Source organism: Colossoma macropomum, unplaced genomic scaffold (assembly GCF_904425465.1).
Source record: "Colossoma macropomum unplaced genomic scaffold, Colossoma_macropomum, whole genome shotgun sequence".
Lineage (NCBI taxonomy): Eukaryota > Metazoa > Chordata > Actinopteri > Characiformes > Serrasalmidae > Colossoma > Colossoma macropomum.
Genome location: NW_023494785.1, coordinates 37,516,637 through 37,533,464, shown reverse-complemented (window position 1 = coordinate 37,533,464; position 16,828 = coordinate 37,516,637). Strand labels below are relative to the sequence as shown.

General features: G+C 39.8%; 1 protein-coding gene across 4 annotated transcripts in view; it reads left to right on the top strand.

Moving 5' to 3' along the window:
* The window catches only part of bcam (basal cell adhesion molecule (Lutheran blood group)), an 88,006-nt gene extending 71,820 nt beyond the window's left edge, over positions 1–16,186 (top strand). Inside the window, exons 10-17 of one of the 4 annotated variants that reach the window (XM_036593296.1) lie at positions 1,220–1,361; positions 4,530–4,654; positions 5,341–5,479; positions 7,481–7,516; positions 8,009–8,029; positions 11,741–11,876; positions 13,573–13,630; positions 16,034–16,186. In XM_036593296.1, coding sequence (XP_036449189.1) covers positions 1,220–1,361; positions 4,530–4,654; positions 5,341–5,479; positions 7,481–7,516; positions 8,009–8,029; positions 11,741–11,876; positions 13,573–13,630; positions 16,034–16,045 — 669 coding nt within the window. In that variant the 3' untranslated portion in view covers positions 16,046–16,186. The remainder of the gene's footprint in view (positions 1–1,219; positions 1,362–4,529; positions 4,655–5,340; positions 5,480–7,480; positions 7,517–8,008; positions 8,030–11,740; positions 11,877–13,572; positions 13,631–16,033) is intronic. The other 3 variants (XM_036593304.1, XM_036593320.1, XM_036593313.1) reach the window with 3 other exon arrangements.
* Positions 16,187–16,828: the final 642 nt, after the last annotated feature.

Here is a 16,828-nt window from a genome sequence, read left to right as displayed (position 1 = left end):
ACAACGGCTGTTTTATTAGAATGATCGAGGATGATTAAATAGAATTTTCACATTGCATTATCAAAGTTTGTATCCACCTTCATTTTCATGTGACCACGGCATTTCAAGAAAATGGCAGATATACAGTTGGAGAATGGAAATGTTGTTCATTACTGTTTTTAAATTGAGAAATATATGCTTACTTGTTGAGTTATTGTATGTCCAATTAAGGCCCAATCCCATTTCTTATTTTTAGCCCTACCCCTTGCCTCTTGGAACTGAGTTACAGGGGTAGTGGTTGAAATCTTCCCCTACGAAATGGGACCCTCAAATAAAAAAGAACATTACTTAATTAACAGGCTACTAGCGGTGCTCTGTAGGTGACTGCCAGTCTGCAGGGACAGCAGAGGAGGGTAAAGTTCAGGAACCTCGCTTGCTGCTAAATTTAGGGCATCATATGCCGTCAAAGAGGGGGATATGACAATTATTTATTATCAACCACCCCTAATTCTTCAGTGATATGAAGCTGAAGTCAGCTATTCGCCAGCTTCCCGTTTGAATTTTCCTGTTTGCACCTTAAATAGTGCAGCAGTTCTGATGCCTGAGGTGCCAGAATGTAACAGCTTCACTATTTAAGGTGGAATGGGAAATTTAGGTGGCTAGCTAACAAGACATGAGCATACTTCTAACAATTTTTTTATGCTTATTATGAAGATAATACATTGAAATGGCATAAAGTTCAGATAATACAGTGGTTATTGTTATTTTTTAACAGAGAAAATACTCACATTTGTGGGTTTCTTTTGTCGCTCGCCCAGCTGTCTTGCTGGTTTTTCTTTTTTTCTTATAACACTCTGTTCGGAGTATGTCTCTGAAAAACCTCCATTGGAGTGCCATGTAGCCCCAACACTTCACCCTTCACCTCTATTCCAACAAAAATCGGGACACCCTACGTCTAGACGTGAACTTGCAAAACGGGCCTACAATAAAGATTATTTACATTTGAATAAATATCCCACATTTCTATCATGTTATGATGCTATCAGCATTTGGCATATCAGTCTGTTTACACTTTGCAGCAAGTTCTGTCCATAAGCCACTCCATCGTGCAGCGTAAGAATAAGGTGGATGCTGGGTGTTTGTGCCGTCAGATACAGTCAGAGTGAACCTTCCGTTAACTCCTACTACAGGTTTTTCAAGTGAAAGCACTTCGCCTAACCTGTGTGTGTGTGTCTTGCAGGGTGGTAAGGAGCTGTCTCAGACAGGTGGACTCTCTCTGCAGTCCGTCACTCTGGCAGATGCTGGTGAATACGTGTGTGTCGCATCTGTCCCTACAGTGCCAGGCCTGGAGAAACAAGCTAACATCACCGTCAGAGTCGAAGGTACAACACACATCTACGTTCACTCAGAAAGATACTCTTAACACTATTGATCAAAGGTTTGGAATTATTTGTTACATCAACAGTTAATATTATAATCCTCCCATCAAATACCTTACATTTTCTTTCTTCTTTGTTTCTTTTTTGATAGTTTTGAACATTTCAAGCACTTTTGCCTCTTTCAGCTTCCTTTTTTACTGGTGGGAGTCTTCTCAGAACTTATTGCTGCTGCATAACCGTGAAAATGGGTGTAGCACAGGCATGGAAATGGGGGTACTGTACCCATGGAAAAGGGGTAGTATAACTATGGAAACAGGTGTAGCAATACCATGAAAATGGGGATAACGTTACCATAAGAATGAGTGCACAGTAACAGTGGAAACGGGTGTAGTGTAACCATGAAAATGGAAATGAGTGCATCTAACTATGCTAAAAGAGTGTAGCTTAGCTGTGGAAAACTGTGGACTTACAGTGGAAGTACACTTTGATGATGGAAATGTGCATAGCATTAATATGGAAATGAGTGGACTGAAAACATGAAAATAGGCATAGAAATGCATGCCTGTGAACATGGAAACAGGTGTAGCGTAACCATGAAAATGGATATAGCATAACTGTAGAAATGAGTGCTCTTTGACCATGGAAATGGGTGTAGGGCAACCCTAGAAATTAGTGCACTTAGACCATTAAAACTGCAATACAATGAAAATGAGTGCAGCGTAAATGTGGAAAAATGTGGCAGCAAGAGTCATTCTGCCCTAAGTAGTGAGTTCCCTTGCTACCCCCATTTAAAAGTCAAACAAAAACTGGATTTTGAAAAGTGGTGGGGACATGCCCCCAGCCCCACGTCCCAAGTGGAATCTATGGCCTCTTCTCCACTGCAGGGCTAAACGGTTCTGAGCACGGAGCACGGTTGTTCCAGTGGCATTTCCGCACAGACACGGTTCGACACAGTTAGAACCAATTTCTAAATCTTAAGCAGCGCTGCCTAAGCAGCTAAAAAAAGCGACTGGTTAGCATTAGCTTAGCCAGCACTGCTCACCACAGAACAGGTTTGATTTTGACTGACAAAAGCTTTACTAACCCAAATTTAGCTGATAATGACTCTTATCGGAAGAAGCGAAGTCGAGTGGCTGATGTTAGAGGAACAGAAAGCCAAAATTAACCTCTTCTCTGGTGTCTGAAGCTTAGCCTCCTAGCTAAGCTAATGCTAACCGGCTCTTCTCTCCGAGCTAACTTAGCTTAGCTAAAGAGATCCAAACACCACTGTGCAGGTTTGATTCGACTAACTGCTCTGCTATCACAGGCATAAATGATAAAACTTACTACGGACCTGTTTTGTGCTTTAAGCTGCAGCCTGCTAGGCTAAGCTAATGCGAGTGCACGGTGCCTCCCACTGCAGTACCGGCTCGGTTCTAGCGAACCTATAATTAAAAATACCCCTTTAGAGGATAAAGACTCGTATCTGAGAGCGCAAACTCAAATGACGGTGTTGAAGTGACAGAAAGATAAAAAAAATTGAAATATTTCGTGGTGTTTTGTGTTGTACCCTGCCGGGCAACGCTAAAGCTAATGTAGTTAGCTAGTTAGTTATGCGGCTACAGGTGAAACCCACAACAGTACAGGCTGTTTCAGTAACTCATGCTCAAATAACACCCGTTTAGAGGATAAACAAGATGAGAGCACGCTGAGAGACTGGAGCTGGAGTGACAGACGGAATCAAACGTGTTTGTGGTGGGTGGCGTGTATGTTACTGTTAGCCTGTTAGCAGTTAACCATTCGGTTGGGTAGTTTTCTTGGGTATTTCCTGGTTTTGATTTAGCGGTACAACAGATGGAAACAGAAACCGTAACCTGTCTCACGAGTCCAGACCAGCGCGGAACAGCCCAGTATGGCTCTGAGAACCATTAGGCTCGATAGTGGAAAAGCGGCCTATGTTTGTGAGAAGCATTAGGCTATAGTCAGAGTGCAGGATGTGGCTACTTATGCTACTGAGTAAATCATGAAAACGTTCCTGAATTGCATTAAAGTCCCTGTTGCTGGTGGAGACAATGGCCGGGTTGGGCCTGCATTAGCCATGACATGCCCTTAGCGCCTGCTCTCAACCTCCACTTCCTCAGATCTGATAACACTGCAGCAGGAAGCTGGAAATGCTTCAAGGAACTGATGTTTACAGGGTGTGATGTGTTGATGAATAAGAAAGCACTTGTTTGAGAGTTTCTTAGGCAGGATTATGGCATATATCTGGCAACCCAGGCCAAGGTTTGAAGATGGCAATGTTAAGTAGTACAGGAGAGCAGAGGAAACAGTGTCTTAAATCACAGTTGGTTCATTCTCAGCACTGCAGTGACACTGACGTAGTGGTGGAGTGTTAGTGTGTGTTGCGCTAGTGCGAGTGGATCAGACACAGCAGTGATGCGGATGTTTTAAACACCTCAGTGTCACTGCTGGACTGAGAATAGTCTACCAACCAAAGATATCCAGCCAACAGCGCCCTGTGACCACTGATGAAGGACTAGAGGATGACCAACATAACCTGTGCAGCAATAGATGAGCTACTGTCTCTGATTTTACATCTACAAGGTGGACCAACAAGGTAGAAGTGTCTAATAGAGTGGATAGTAGTGGACACAATGTTTAAAAACTCCAGCAGCACTGCTGTGTCTGATCCACTCGTACCAGCGCAACAAACACTAAAACACCACCACCAGAAGTGTCACTGCAGTGCTGAGAATGATCCACCACCCAAATAATACCTGCTCTGTGCTGGTCCTGTCCGTAACATTTTTTAAGGCAAACTCTAATCCAGTCTTCCTGGATCTGGCCAGCTTTTGTGAAGGAGTTGTCCTTCAAAAGCCCAAGAATACTTCTGTCATCCACCACTGCTGTTTTCCATGATCTTCCAGGCCTTTTCGAGTTTCTGTGCTGTGTTTCTGTGTTTCGTATGTAACAAGCTGGCAGAGTGCCTCTGATTTGCACCTGAACGTTCCACAAAAGGCTCAGTACATCATACCCTTAGTGTTAACTTTGTATTTGTCATTATATTCTTATTTATTATACACTTTAATTAATCTGTTAAATCTTACACTTCATCCAGTGAAAGTCTATACTAAAAAACGAATACTGATACTGAATTATCTCTCTCTCTCGCCATTTCTCTCTCTCCCACAGGCAAGCCTGAGATTGATGTGCCTGTTAAAGTTGAGGTGAATAAAAGGGGAGATGAAGTCACTCTGAGGTGCTCTGCTCTAGGCTATCCTGCTCCACAGTTCACCTGGAAACCCTCTGGCAAAGAGGTGTGTGTGTGTGTGTGTGTGCAATTGTGTGCAAACGTTTGTCCCCCTAGACACATACATGGTTTGTTGATTTTTCTAAGTGATGTGTGTTTAAACAGTTGTGTGCAAAAGTTTGGGTGCCCCAGTCAAATGATGTTTTGTTGTTTTTCTAAGTGAAAATAAGTCAATACATCCTCTACAGAGAACATACTTCTTAATTACTGCACATCTTAATTACTGTTTATTTGCTGAACTTAACATATTTGGAGGTGGGGATGCATAAAATGTGGCCTATGCAAAGGTTTGGGCACATTTTATATTTTGTTATTTTTTTCTAATATGTTACAAAGTTGCTATTTCTAGACAATTTCATTTCACAATAATAGTACTTACAGTTGTCTAGGGCAGATCTAGCAGGGCAGAAATTTCACAAACTGACTTGTGGCAAAGGTGGCGTCCAATGACAGTGCTACGCTTTAAGTCACTGAGCTCTTTAGCACAACTCATTCTACTGCAAATGTTTGTCTATGGAGACTGCATGGCTATGTGCTTGATTTTGTACACCTGTTAGCAATGAGTGTGGCCGAAATACCTCATCTCAATAATTAGGAGGAACGTTCACATACTAGAGGCCATAGAGTGTATTTCTTACCTGCAATGTCTCCACAGACTGTACATGATGATTGTGTGTGTCTGTGTCTTCACAGTCAGTGACAGTAGAAGGACAAAAGACCATCAGCACAATCACCCTGAAGGCCACAGAGGCAGTCATTAACGACGGCGTCACTTGTGAAGCGACCAATAAATTTGGCACAGACACCAAGAAGTTTGAGGTGGCTGAATCAGGTTGGTTTTTCATGATTATTACAATTATGCTGCTATGTCACCCACCACACAGCACCAGTCAAATGTTCTGACGTGATTGAATGTATGCATTTTCCATTTTCTACACTTTCTACAGTTATTTTTACTTATAAAGTGCTGCAACTATTGAATATTGTCATTTTAAATTATTATCTTGAATTTTCAAATATGTAACATACACCGATCAGGCATACCATTATGACCACCTCCTTGTTTCTATGCTCATTGTCCATTTTATCAGCTCCACTTACTATATAGGTGCACTTTGTAGTTCTACAGTTACAGACTGTAGTCCATCTGTTTCTCTGCATACTTTGTTAGCCCCCTTTTACCCTGTTCTTCAATGGTCAGGATCCCCAATGGACCCTCACAGAGCAGGTACTATTTGGGTGGTGGATCATTCTCAGCACTGCAGTAACACTGGCGTGGTGGTGGTGTGTTAGTGTGTGTTGTGCTTGTACGAGTGGATCAGACACAGCAGTGCTGCTGGAGTTTTTAAACACTGTGTCCACTCATTGTCCACTCTATTAGACGCACCTACGTTGTTGGTCCACCCTGTAGATGTAAAGCCAGAGACGATAGCTCATCTCTTGCTGTACAGTATGAGCTAATCATCCTCTAGTCCTTCATTGGTGGTCACAGGATGCTGTTGACTGGACATTTTTGGTTAATGGACTGTTCTCAGTCCAGCAGTGAGGTGTTTAAAAACTCCAGCAGCACTGCTGTGTCTGATCCAGGAAACAAGGAGGAGGTCGTAATGTTATGCCAGATCGGTGTGTGTGCCTCACTTTAATGATTAAATGAAACATTAATATTATTATTCTTGTTGTTATTATTATGATTTTATTCATATTCATTATTGTTTAATGAAACCTGAAATGCTAAAAGGTAATGGAAAAACAACACTAATAAAAAATTTCTGTCATAGTAAGTAGCATTAAAAATTCTATTCTGAGGAGTCATACCCAATCTGGCAACCCAGGCCAAGGTTGCTGAGACTGCTGTCAGTGTTAAGCAGTACAGGAGAGCAAAGGAAACAGTGTCTTTAATCACAGTTGCCCTTATTCATCTAAGTCTGACCACCTTTAATGATATGCAAACTACTCTGCATCATGACATTTGCGTACAATGTGGAAAGAACAAGTTTGATTCTGACAAACGGAAGCTACACTGACACAAGTTTAGATGATAATGACTCAAAACTGGAGAAGCGAAGTTGAGCGGCTGTGACAGAAAGCCGAAATTAAACCTGCTCTGTGATGTTTAAATCTGTAGCCTCATAGCTAGGCTAATATAACTAGCTGCTCTAGCCTAGTTAGCTTATCTAGTGTCCTACAGAACAAAACACCACAATACCGGTCCGATTCCGTCTGCTCTGCTGTTAGACAAAGCGTGGACGATAAAAAATGCCTGAGAAAGCTAAGTCGCAAAGTGTTGGAGTGACAGAAAGCAAAACTGAACCTGTTGTTTACTGTTTTGAGCTGTAGCCTGCTGGGCTAGGCTACCGCTAGCGTAATGTTAGTTAGCTTAGCAGGCTAAAGGTTCCACCCACCATAGTACAGGTTCATTTCCAGCTAACTGACACACAAATAACACCTATTTAGAGGATAAAGACTCTGAGAGTGCAGAATTGACTGGCTGGTGTTGGAGTGACGGCCAGGATTGAAAGATTTCTGTAGCATTTAGCCTGTTAGCTACTACTGTGTAGTCTTTCTTCAGTATATCCTGGCTCTGATTTTGCAGCACTGCAGTTGGTAAACAGCAAATGGTCTCACGACTCCACACAGGTTTCCCCTCAGAACCATTTGACTCTACCTTTGTTCCCAGAAGTGCGTAAAAATAGGTTTTATATAATTTTTTACGACAATAGAGTGGACATGTCCAAACTTTTTGACTGGTACTGTGTGTTATTTTCACGTAAGCACAATACATGAACCGTAATTGTAATCTTACTGTATATATTTTTTTTCTTTCTTTCCACAGTTAACACTGTTGATGGAGACAACAATAGAGGACAAGGTAGACACTTGTCGCTGCTCTCCCTGCTCTCTCTCCTCCTCTCCTCCCTTTCTGGACTCTGTCTTGTACATACTCTGTAGCCTCGCTCTCCCAGCTCTGTACATTGTATATTGTGTATCGCTACCAGAACCACTGTGTATATTGTATATTGTATGATGCTTTCCCATCTTTGTATGACGTCTGCCCTGAACTTTTTGTGCGATTCCTGCACCTCTGACTATTTTCCTCCTTGGAGACAATAAAAGATTCGGTTCTATTTTCCTCTCTGCTCCTTCCTTCTTGTCTTTCCCTCAGAGTGTCCATTCGTTAACTTTCTTTCCTTCCTCACCTCTGTATGCGTCACTGTAGTGTGTGTCTTGTCATGGTGGTGGGCTTGTCACTAGCATTGTGAGTATTTTTCACTGTCGCCTGGGCGTGTTTTTTGTTGTCTATGCTAAAATGGTTCATGCCACGGGACTCAACTTTCTTTCCTTCCTACAATGCTGCTCATAGGAAGCCCTGTGTTTGCAAAAGGTCTGTACGCTTGCTGGTGCTCATCTGTATGTGTGTTTATTAGGGTTGGGGGGAATTCTGATGCAAAGAAATGATTGCGGTACAAAACAATATCTAAAATGGTACGATACCTTTATTTTGCAAATGATGAAAATGCGCTGGTTTACTTTATATTAACCAGTGATGTCATAATTTTGTAGTCAGTGCCAGTATAAGGAACTGAGCCTTATTTCTCAATGGGAGAATCTTTTTCAGAAATCACTGCTGTGATGCTTTTGCAGAGAACAAAAATTTTCAAAAGCCAATATATGTTGTCCTACATGTATTTTCCCCTGAATGGCACTTGATCCTCTGTTTTATGAGGTTGTTAAGTAGGTGAAATACAAATATTGCTACATGCAAGCTAACAGCGTTAGGCCTGGGTGATATTTAAAACTAATTAGCACTATTCTAGTATTTAATAATGGTTTTCATGAAAATCCTTCTTACAAATTGCACATTAAATAATATAATGCTGAGTAACCCAGCGTCTTTTGAAAACTACCTCACCTGTTGTTTTAATATGTGTTACTGAAAACATGTGAGTTTATGAGCTCCTTCTGGTGTTGGTTCATGGTGACTTACATTCTTATATTGCATGTGACTTCCAAAGCCAGGTCCAGACACTAATATTCCACTGTAGATGCCTTAGGTGCCTTAGTAGAAAGATGCCTTAGTAGAAAACTAGGAAAGACTAATATACCTTTTAACAGCTTATATATATATATATATATATATATATATATATATATATATATATATATATATATATATATAAGCTGTTAAAAGGTATATTAGTCTTTCCTAGTTTTCTACTTTTCGCCTTTTAAGCATCGTCATCGGGTTACACTGCCCTATCGCCCAGGCCTACTGTGCATTGACCTAACATCGTAAGACTGTTACCTTCCCCAAAATACCCCACACAAACCAGCAAGCTTTGCTAAAAGAGGTAGTAAAGTTGCTTTGGCAGTAGTAGCTGCAGTTTGAGTAGCTGGTGTTGCTGTGGAAAAGACTTTAAGTGCAGTATTAAATATAATTTCATGCAAAAACAGTTCAGGAGCATTAGCTTGCTGGTTGCATGTATGTAGCATTATTGGTATTTCAGCTACTTAACAACCTCAGTCTCCTGAGAATCCAGTAAGAATCAGAGGAAAAAGTGTACATAAGACAAAACATATTGACTTTGAAACATTGTTTACCGCATGGATTTCCAGAAAAGCTGTTTATATTAACGCAGACACGATAGCTATTGGTAGCTTAATGTTACTAACTCTATAGCATATGTACTTAATTTGCGATTTACTGAGAAACAAATCAGTGCTTTGAATACACAGTTAGGGTTGCTATGGTTGCTAGCTAACGTATATATATGAAGAGAGACCATTCTTCATTTATTTATTTTCCACTCAAAATGGCCATTAAGAACAAGTTCTAAATTTTCAGTGTCAGGAAAAAAAAGCAGAATATATATATATATATATATATATATATATATATATATATATATATATATTTATTTATTCATAGTATTTATTCTATCCACTCTTCGCCTTTATTACAGCTTCCATTCTTTGGAGGAGACTTGCTCTCAGTTTTTCAAAGAAATCTGCAGAAATGTTTTTCCACTACTCCAAAGTTTAGTCTTAGAAGTTGGTTGCATTTTCAATTTCTCAAGATCCAAGCAGTCAAACACATTCAGTGGTGATGGACCACTGGTCAGTCCATTGTTTTGAGAACATCACCTGCTTGTTTCTTTGCTAAAATGAATAACTTTTATTTGATAGCTGTTCTGAGTGGCAATTAAAAAATGAAAGGTGGTTCACAGTACTATAAATATTGCTATAATAATTTGCAATCTTGCACAAAGAGTCAAGGGGCCTGTGAGAATGGCCAACAGACTGAAAATCTAAACATGTATTTCTTAGCCTTATTGGTTTGATTAACAGTTATATTATTTATATTATTTTTATATTATGCTAATTAAATTGTTGGGTTGGCACTAGGGCTGTGACAATAACCGTCATCACTGTGTGCATATGGTGTGTGCTTTGAAATATAAGCACACTAATCATTATTTAGTTATCGCCATTGACTGTCTTCCATCCTATGTTCAAGGGATTCTGGAGAAACATAATTTTTCGGTTGCCGGTCACTTCAACTTCACACACGAGGGAGAGGGACAGTCCATTAAACATATGGTGGATTTCGTTTGTGTGTTTCTGATTAATATTAATTATTACTAGGCTGTACAGATAAAGTTCAACTGAATGTATACACACATGATACACAGACATAAAAAGACAAAACGCTGTTGTTGGAAGAAAACCTTGTATCTCCATTTTGATGTTTTTCAGTTTTTGACATAATTTAAAAAAACCTGTTGCCCTTTATATTGTGTGTAAATTTCATGATGAATGGGCTAAAAGAAATTACTTGGAATTACTTGGAAAAAAGTCTGGTTCCATTGACTCACATTATATTACAGTATGTTTTTCCTTCTCCTGTAAAGTTCTCGTTTTGGAGCTACGAGTTTTTCTTCCGACAACAGCGAAAAGCATAACATAAACAGTTGGAGTTAGATTTTAACTGCAACTGCTTATAGCAAACACACTTCTCTTATGTGCTAACGCCCATACAGAAGATGCAAGCCGGTTGACATTATTGGATTCAATAATGGCCACAAATGTAGTTCCTAAGCTTAGTGTCATATCGCCAATCTGGGCATGTTTTGGCTTTGAGTCAGAAGGTGCAGCCGGTGAATATGGACGAGGCAATATGGCGCATTTGTAGTTAAAAAGCTTCCGGAAACGGTATGGGGTTGTGGGCGTTGGCAGCAGGAGGGGGCGAGGGGGCATTGGTGGTAAACCACCAAACCTTGGGGATACGTTGCTTTTTTTTTTTCCGCAGTAAGAAAACTTCCACACAGTCACAGCCCTAGTTGGTACCCATACCGAGGTACCAAAGCTGGTATCTGTACCGAAGGCAAAATTTGGGTATCGATCCAATACTAGTTTATATGTCGTATGCAAAAGTTTGAACACCTCGGTCAAATTACATGCTTTGTTGCTTTCCTAAGTGAAAATAATTGAACACATTTGACATTCGAGCAAATTTTAACAGATCATAAGATCAAAAAAATCATATAAAATGTGCCATTAGTTTCGCTAATATATGGTAAAATCAGTGAATAAACAGTAAATGTGCATTAAAATATACAGAAGTGTGTTGATTGTAGAGAATGTGTTCACTTATTTATACATAGAAAATCAACAGAGCATGTAATTTGAGCAGGGACGCCCAAACTTTTGCATACAACTGTATATGTGTGTGTGTTTGAGAGAGATAGCTCGTGGGAAATTGTATGCATTGTTGTGTGTGTTTTGTATTTGTCAGCTGGGGGTCATTCCCTCTAATTTTGCTTCCCTGATGACCTGATATTAAAAAAAACCTTATTGTTCTCTTCTTTCCTCCCCACCCTTTCTACCACACCCATCTCCTGTCCCTGCCTTCTACTGCTGAACTTTTCATCTCTTTCTCATCTCGGTCCCCACCATTTATTTCACCTATCACCCTCCAACACCCTCTTCTTTCATCTCTCGAAACTCCTTCACTTTGACTCTTTCATCTCATGTCTTCTTCTTCAACCTTCTCCATTCTGTCCTCTCTCATCCTTCCTCTCTCTTTCTCTACTAGTAGCTGAACTTCAGCATGCCGGCTCCAGCGTAGTAGTGATCGCCGTGGTGGTGTCCGTGCTTCTGCTGCTGTTCATTGTGGCCTTCCTGTACTTCCTCAGTAAGAAGGGCAACATGCCTTGTGGCAAAAAGGACAAGTGAGTACCTGATAGGAGAGGAGTGGACAGTGACGTTTATCTAAGATACGGGACAGATGTCTTGTGTCTTAGATAAAGTGTAGAGGGAGAGTGTTTTGTCTATGTGGCCCACCTGCCCTCATTGGCCATTTAATCTGGTACATCTACCTATACGGATCATTCTAAAAATCCTTTTACTCTGACTCTGTACGTTCATTATGTTTAATTTGTTAAAACAAATGAACAATCCAGTTTGTCACTACCAAAACAATCATAACTCTACCAAAACTTTACCAAATGTTTCGGTAGTGACCATCTCAGTACTGACAATTTTAGCTCATTTTGAGCAAAACTTGAGCTTTGAACAGTTGAACACTCATAAAATCATAATATTTTTCCTTGAAAACCCTAAAATGTTTATTGATTGCAGAAAGTATTTTGAAGTTTTGGTAGTGACAACTTTTAATGTTACAAACTGGTATTTGAATTTTGGGACACATTTTCTTCAAAACAATGGGATCTAACTGCTCACCATGTGGTCAAGAGGGACAGGGATGCAGTCTCACTTCCTGCTCTGAAATGCAGGGGGGTGGCTAAAATTAGGCTCCGCCCATGAACTAAAACTCTTCGTTGTAGAAGTGACAAAAACATGGGAGAGCAGTTTCTGATGAATGTTTTTTTTATTTAAAAAATGAAACTCATGATAAATGTGAATCTATCAACTTTAAATGAAAAGAAATAACAAAAAAAACAAGAATAAGTGTTATTGTCACAAGTTGAAATATGTGTATATATGTATGTATAATCTCATTTAATGCCTTGGGTTTAAGTAGATTGTAACTTAATACTTGTGAATATCTAAGGTTTGAATACTGTTGCTGCACAGCCACACTCTACCCTGTCCATTAGTGGAAATGGACCACCATATGACCAGACGTTATTTTGGTAGTGGTCCATTCTAATCACAGCAGTGACAACATGAATTATACAAAGTCCCATTCAAGCCTTATTTTACCTGAGGGAGTACTGTATTTTAAGCAATTAACAACAAAATCCATGTCTTTAATCCAGTATGATTACAGAGTGTTCTGTAATAATTGTCGAGTGATTGTAATCCAGTATGAATTTGAATGTGTGTCGTTTCTAGGTTCTTAACAGCAATAATCGTGGAGTGATTTTAATCTAGTATGAATTAACATCTATGTGTAGTTTTTACAGTCTGACAGTAATAACTTTGGACCGATTTTAAGCCAGTATGAATCTGCAGAGTGTTCAGTTTTATAGTCCGACAGTAATAATTGTGGAGCAATTTATTCCAGTATGAATCTACAGAGTGTGTATATTTCACAGTCTGACAGTAATAATTGTGGAGCAATTTATTCCAGTATGAATCTGCAGTGTGTGTAGTTTTTTCAGACTGAAAATAGGGTGAATGGACTTCAGTAACTGGGTGAACTCTAGAAGTCCCATTACAACCCACCTCAGGCTAATATGATAACAAAACCTGCTAATAGACACCAACGTGTGGTGTGTTGTTGTTGTTATTGACTGTATCCTGTGGATTACCACAGACATAAACACCTAGACTTTGTGCTGTACCATTCAGTCAGATTACTGTACACAACCTTCTCTAGTAAAACTAACCCAGCTCCAGTAGTGCTTTCACAGGACACTGCATCTCCAGTTTCCGTATTCACCCCTCTTTATGTATTTACAGTGCACCTGGGAATGGGCAGGGAGAAGTCGTCAAAAAGGAAAACCTACTCGATAAGGAGGTGAGTGCTTTGAGTTTTCTCAGCTGTGAACATTGTTTTCACGGGGATGTCCTGATTCGAAAAAGCTGATATAGTCGTAGTTTAATAGACTGGTATTGGCTATATTAGGTCTGATCTACGTCCAGTTCTTACGGCTATTTTACCCCATTGAGTAGTTAGAAGTTAACAACCATTCTATAGGCTAGATTCACAGAAATAGGTACTAATTACTGACAGACTAGCCATACTTTGTGCCGGTGGGGGCTGCTAATGTAGTCACTTATCCACTAAGATCTTCCATGCAAAGGAACAAAGTGCAGCTTTGTAATCGACATATGGAATATGCTATGGAAGATCGTTTCCGCCAGGTAGGACAAAAGGGCTGCATTCCAAACCACATACTCCAGCACTAAATAGTGTGTAAAAATAGTGCTCCATCATTAGAAGTGCATTTATTAGTGTAGTATGTAAAATATGGAAGTGTGTGGTTTGAGACGCAGCCAAAACATTTTTAAGCATTTAATTCTGGTTCAAATGTGAACTCATTAGACTGAATTGACTATTATGATATGATATGACTAGTATAAGTCTAGTATCCTGCCTTCTGCCCAATGACAGCTGGGATAGGCTCCAGCACCCCACCGCGACCCAGAAGGATAAGTGGTTTAGATGATGGATGGATGGATGGATATGATATGACTATTACTTCTTGAGAAAGTGATTATTTTAACATGATAAGATAATCCTTTATTAGTCTCACCACAGGGGAAATTCAGAGTGCTGTAGCAGCAAAGGGATAGCAAGGCACTCAAGAAAAGAGTAACAAGAAGAGAATTAACAAACAATTTCTTAACAAGGTTACAGTTTGTTACTTATTACCATATATACAATATATATGTCTTTATTTTGAAAAAAATCAATATATAATATAATATAATATAATAATAATAATAATAATAATATGTATATGCAGTGAGGCAAAAGAGCAGCGACCACCTCTTTGGTCCATTGTGCCTTTTTAGCAAATCATAACAGCCATTTTTTAATGGGTAAACAAGGTTTGCAACGGAACAAAACAATGGTAAATCTGTCAATAAATGTCTGCAGTGAGGAACTTTATGAAGTGAAGAATAGAAACTTAAGATCTACAATGCTTGTGTTTCATGCTTAAAAACATGCTTAAACTAGCCCAAAGTTCGGCAACCAAAATGTTAAGAAGAGCCATTTTGTCCTTTCAACAAAAATCAAACCGCCTTGAGAGCCATCATGTCCATTTTATCATCTTGGCTGTAAATCTGTCTCAGTATGTGCTAATCTACTAGTGTGGGCTAAAAAATCTAAACGAAAATGCAGTCTTACTTTGCTCTGCTTTGAGCTTTAGCTCAGCTATAGCTGCTTTTCTCGCATCTCTGTCAGGAAACTTTTCCGCAAAAGTAGAGTTTATTGTAAAATGCCTCTCAGTGTTCTCATTCGCCAGCTTCTTGTTTGCATTTTCCTGTTCCACCTTAAATGATTCCTGAGGCTCCAGAATGTAACTGCTGCACCATTTAAGGTGGAACGGGAAAATTCTAAAGAGAAGCTTTGTGACTTTTTTTGTCATGTTTGACAGTTTCTCGTTGCAGATTAAACGTATCAGGAAATCAGCTGGAGTGATTATAAACGCAAATAAGTCCATTCATCTCCAAATTATCGATATTCATCTTAAATCTTTCTCTTTGCTGTTTCGTTACCTACTAGCTAGACAAGATTGTTATCTGCGTTACTGTGTGACCAGCAGTCTGCCAATCTCCATGGTTAAAGAGTGAATTAGCAGTTATGCATTAACTCTTGCATTGAATACCCTTTATTGTTAAAACTGCATTAGAGCGATTAGTAGAGCCAAAAATAATTGTTTTGTAAAAGAAAGCCAAAATAATCACTTATTTTCTCACATTTCACATACTTTCTGGACTCATGAACAAGTTTTTAATTTAATTGGTGAAAATCTTGATGTAATAAGTTAGTTTGAACCTGAAATTGGCCACCTCACCAGCACAAAGTGCCAGCAGACTGTCAATAATTAGCCTATCTTAGTAAATCTGCCCCAAAGAGTCAGTTTCCTGGACAGGGATTAAGTCTAGTCCTGGACACATTTTCTTTTGAATGGAGAATCTCTTCTCAGAATGCTGTATGGTCCAGGACTAGACTTAATCCTGTATGGGAAACTGACCCCAAGTGATTTCACTAAGCCATTGGCAACTTAACATATTTTAGATAAATAAGGTTAAGTTTATTGAGTTTAATTTACTTATTAGGCTGTATTAACTACAAAAGTACAAATATCAGATATTGAAGGGCTCGGATCGTGAGGGGGTAGGTAACAACCATTCCTAATATAAAGTCCTGTCATTAAAATGACCATTGTGTTCTTTTTTCCTCTTTTAGCAAGATGTCTGATTAAATGAAGATTGGACAGTGAAGTGGCAGGGGTGCCTTTTCTTCACAGAAGGAGGCACCGACCTGAAGGACGAAGATGAATTTGAGCTGTAAATTTTGTTTCAGGTGGGGTTGGGCACATTGGGGCTGTACTGGGGTGGGGTTAGCATAAGTGGGAGGGACTACAAAGACAGTGGGTGGGGGGTTGGATAGGGGGTGGAGCTATCTAAGGGTGCGACAGGGACAGGGAAAGGGACAGGGACTGTATAATTGAAAAGTGGTCTTCGCTTTTTGTTGGGGTGGGCTAAATGTAAATCAGACATTATTTTGATAACAGGTCAAGTCAATCAAGCCAGTCTTTGTCTATTGTTGATGACTGTGCAGACTAGCTGTGGAGAAAAAGGCATTGGCAGCACCATCCAACAGCAGGCCTCAGGCCAAATTCCTTATCAGCCCCTAGAGTCCAAGGCTGTTTGATAAAACAGGGCCAGTGGACTGCCCTCCTGCCCATGCACTTCTGCACAGACTTAGCCTGCAGTAGTTCTTATTGTCCTTTCCAGCACTGTTCTTCCAAGCGTAGGTTCGCACCTGTGGCCATCTCAAAGACACTGAGTGCCAGGGAAGCGTAAACTGACCTGGCCATGACCTGTACAAATAGCCTGTTGCTACTGAAATACTTTGTCACTCTTTTTGTTTTCTTCACACTGTATGTATTTGCGTTTTATACCTGAATTAGCTGTTATTTGTTTCCTAAGCCACAACGAGTGAATCTAGACCTTAAATCAATGAGCTAAAACCAAAAGC